General features: G+C 39.3%; 1 protein-coding gene across 2 annotated transcripts in view; it reads left to right on the top strand.

Moving 5' to 3' along the window:
* The first annotated feature begins 425 nt into the window (after positions 1–425).
* The window catches only part of LOC118335148 (crystallin J1A-like), a 6,138-nt gene continuing 3,648 nt past the window's right edge, over positions 426–2,915 (top strand). Inside the window, exons 1-2 of one of the 2 annotated variants that reach the window (XM_035671356.1) lie at positions 426–505; positions 2,713–2,779. In XM_035671356.1, coding sequence (XP_035527249.1) covers positions 443–505; positions 2,713–2,779 — 130 coding nt within the window. In that variant the 5' untranslated portion in view covers positions 426–442. Of the gene's footprint in view, positions 506–1,804; positions 1,946–2,712; positions 2,780–2,915 lie in introns of those variants that run through there. The other variant, XM_035671357.1, reaches the window with a different exon arrangement.

The following is a 2,915-nucleotide window of genomic DNA, read 5'->3' as shown; positions in this document are numbered from 1 at the left end:
TGTGTGTGTGTGTGTGCGCTGAGCCTGTCTGCTTTGAGCCAAATGAAGAAAGAGTGATATGATGGATTTAGAGGTGGCTGTGAATATGAGGAAGTCTTTTCCCTTATTAAGTGTAGATGGAGGCTTGGATCCCAGCTAAAAATAATGGATGTAGGACAGAGAAGTACATATCAGGAGGGGGTGCCGGTGTCTAATTTGCGTCTGCTGGCACGAGCGCAGCGCTAGAATGTGGCACTGGGTCACTCAGGGACATGGAGAGAGCGAGGAGAGGAGAGGAGAGGGTGGTGCACCTGCTGAGGGTTCAGAGCATAGGTGTCACTTAGCCCTGACTCAAGAAGAAAATGAAACATAGAGTTTTATGGGGGGGGGGGCATGAGGCAGTTTTTCAGATCTTTTTGAGTGTGATCCATCTGTGCATACAGTACGCGTGTGTCCCCCTGCAATGTGTGCATGTATGCTTGAGATGATCGCATGGGATATTACTTTACAAATTGAAAGGGAGGAGGTAAGCTATAAATACATACAGTCTAGATGGTATTGTAATACGCCTTTTGACCCCCCACGACACACACATACGCGACACGCCCCTCTTTTCTAAGGCAGGATGTGCAGAGTGAAGCAGATCTGAAGGGACTGGTTGAAAGATGCACTAACTGTATGAGTGCATGGTAGAAGGGCTGTAATGCGGCTACTTTAATCACAGTTTTTGGAAGACGGAGCAAGTGGACTGGTTGTTTTTATTGACTGTAATATATAGTGATCTCAGTTTGATCATTAACTAACTTTGAAGACTTTTGAAACCAAAAATAAATGAAATACTCAGAGGGGATTCCTTAAGACAAAATTCTCTCAAATCTGTGGTTAACCATCTTCTGTTTCTATATCTTACATGACAGGAATTTTTGAAAAATTGTTTCAGTCATAAAATGTGTTGACAGACACTTTTAAATATACACAAACCAACTAAAGCTTGTAATATTAGCTTTTATATCAAATACATATCTCTCTCTGTCCTTTAATTGTAAATCTACTCTGCTCGGCTGAAACTTTCCAGCGTGTCACCCGTTTGGCCACGTCTTTATCAGTGTTAACACTGCATGGGTTTTTACTTTGATGTTTTTTTTGGTTTTGTCCTTCACTGTGGATATGACCTTTGGTGTAGAGAACAAACTCTGTGAACCCTATTTAGTCCAATATAATGTAACAAATGTGTTCCTCAGAAATCTAAATGGTTCTGTCACACTATACCATATCTATACATATATACTAAAATAACATTGATGTTGTTCTTTTCTTATATTAATCTACACAATTTAGTTAGTGCAGGGGCTCGATGTAATGGTTTGTCCATAAAAGAGGGAACTGTCATTTCCGGTCACTTCTGTCTGCAGCAGTTACCTCTGCTGGTCAGTAGATGGCGCTCTCTACTTAACTCTAAACTGGGACTGAAAGCCTAAACAAGCTGCTCCGAGTCTTAGAACTGTTTGTGGTGTTACAATCAGCTCAGATGCTGCAAACTATTGACACTGACATACTAACATTTTAATTAGACTAATGAAAATTTAATAATAAGGGTTGATGCTTTACACTGTTAAGCTTTAAAGACTAGCAAGTTTTTATAAGTCATTTTGTGATTATGTGGGGTATTTTATATGTGTAGCCTGTGAAAAGGACCACATCACTTATTCTATTCATTTTATTTTATTATCTTGAAATTCATGCATGTCACAATGTTACATCAAAGGTCCACACATTTATTTCATCGTAATAAATATCCATGGTCCATAAAGTCTTCACAGGCTGGTCAAAGGGTGATCAAGGTGGGCGGGGTTAATCGTTGCGTCCCTGTGGGCGGTGCTAAAGACCTAATGTGTTTCATAACATATTGTACAATTAAAAGAGTTCACCTACGGGAGGTGTCGAGTGTTGAAACGAACAATACGAGGTAGGTCTCAGTAATAGTTTGTACATAAAACAGAGGTTGAGTTGTCAGTGTTTGTAACGGTACCTCATAACTGACTTATGTTAGCTTATGTCAGCTAGCAGGCTACATTGTTTAAAGTGACGGTAACTTACTGCTATTTCCGCAACCGCTAACCCGCCCAGGTCATTGTTTTAGTTAAACAGAACAATATTACCAATGCCTCATTCAAGTCATGACTGTAGTTACTGCTGAAATATACCTCACACCGAGCTAAAGTCTGTTAAACACTGTATTCAACCTGTATTCAACCTGTACACAGCCTGTCACAATATAGGACACATAGTCGAGTGCAGATAAATCAAACCTGCAGGTCATTAAAGATCAACTAATGAGGAAGTGGGTCACACCTGTGTGGCAGTATTGCAGAAATATCCTGTAACAATTACAAGCTGTCTGGAACTAACAATAGTTTTTATTACTGATGAATCTATTGATTATTCTATAGATTAATCAGAGGTTTGTTTATTCTGTAAACTGTCTTAAAATAATGACAAATACCTGTCACTATTTCCTGGAGCTCAATGTAACTTCTGCTAATGTGTTGTGTAGTCCAAAACAGAAATATATTCATCTCCAGTTGTTGTAAAAGAGAGAAAGGCAGCCAATCCTCATATTGTCGAAGCTGGAACAAGCGCGTTTGGTGTATCACTCATTACATTAATACCTATTCATTTTAAAATAATAACTCATTCTCCTGAATTACAGTAATACTGTTGATGTTTTTACAGATGGCTGCAGCTCTGGCCGACAGAGCGATAGGAGCCATCGTTGGAGCAACTGTTGCCGATGCAGCAGGTAGTTATAGTAGAAGTCTGTCAAACTTAGATAGTTATATTGTGTCTTTATATGACCAGTAAGACGAGTTTCCTTATCACAGCCTGTTTTATTTCTCATAAAGCCGCCACCAAGCACCAAGCACTTTTATTTTTTT

The sequence above is a fragment of the Morone saxatilis genome, unplaced genomic scaffold, assembly GCF_004916995.1.
Source record: "Morone saxatilis isolate NCDOM2014 unplaced genomic scaffold, NCSU_SB_2.0 Contig23, whole genome shotgun sequence".
In the NCBI taxonomy this organism is placed as follows: Eukaryota; Metazoa; Chordata; class Actinopteri; family Moronidae; genus Morone; species Morone saxatilis.
The sequence above is the reverse complement of the archived record's forward strand: the minus strand, read 5'-3'. Positions and strand labels throughout refer to the sequence as shown.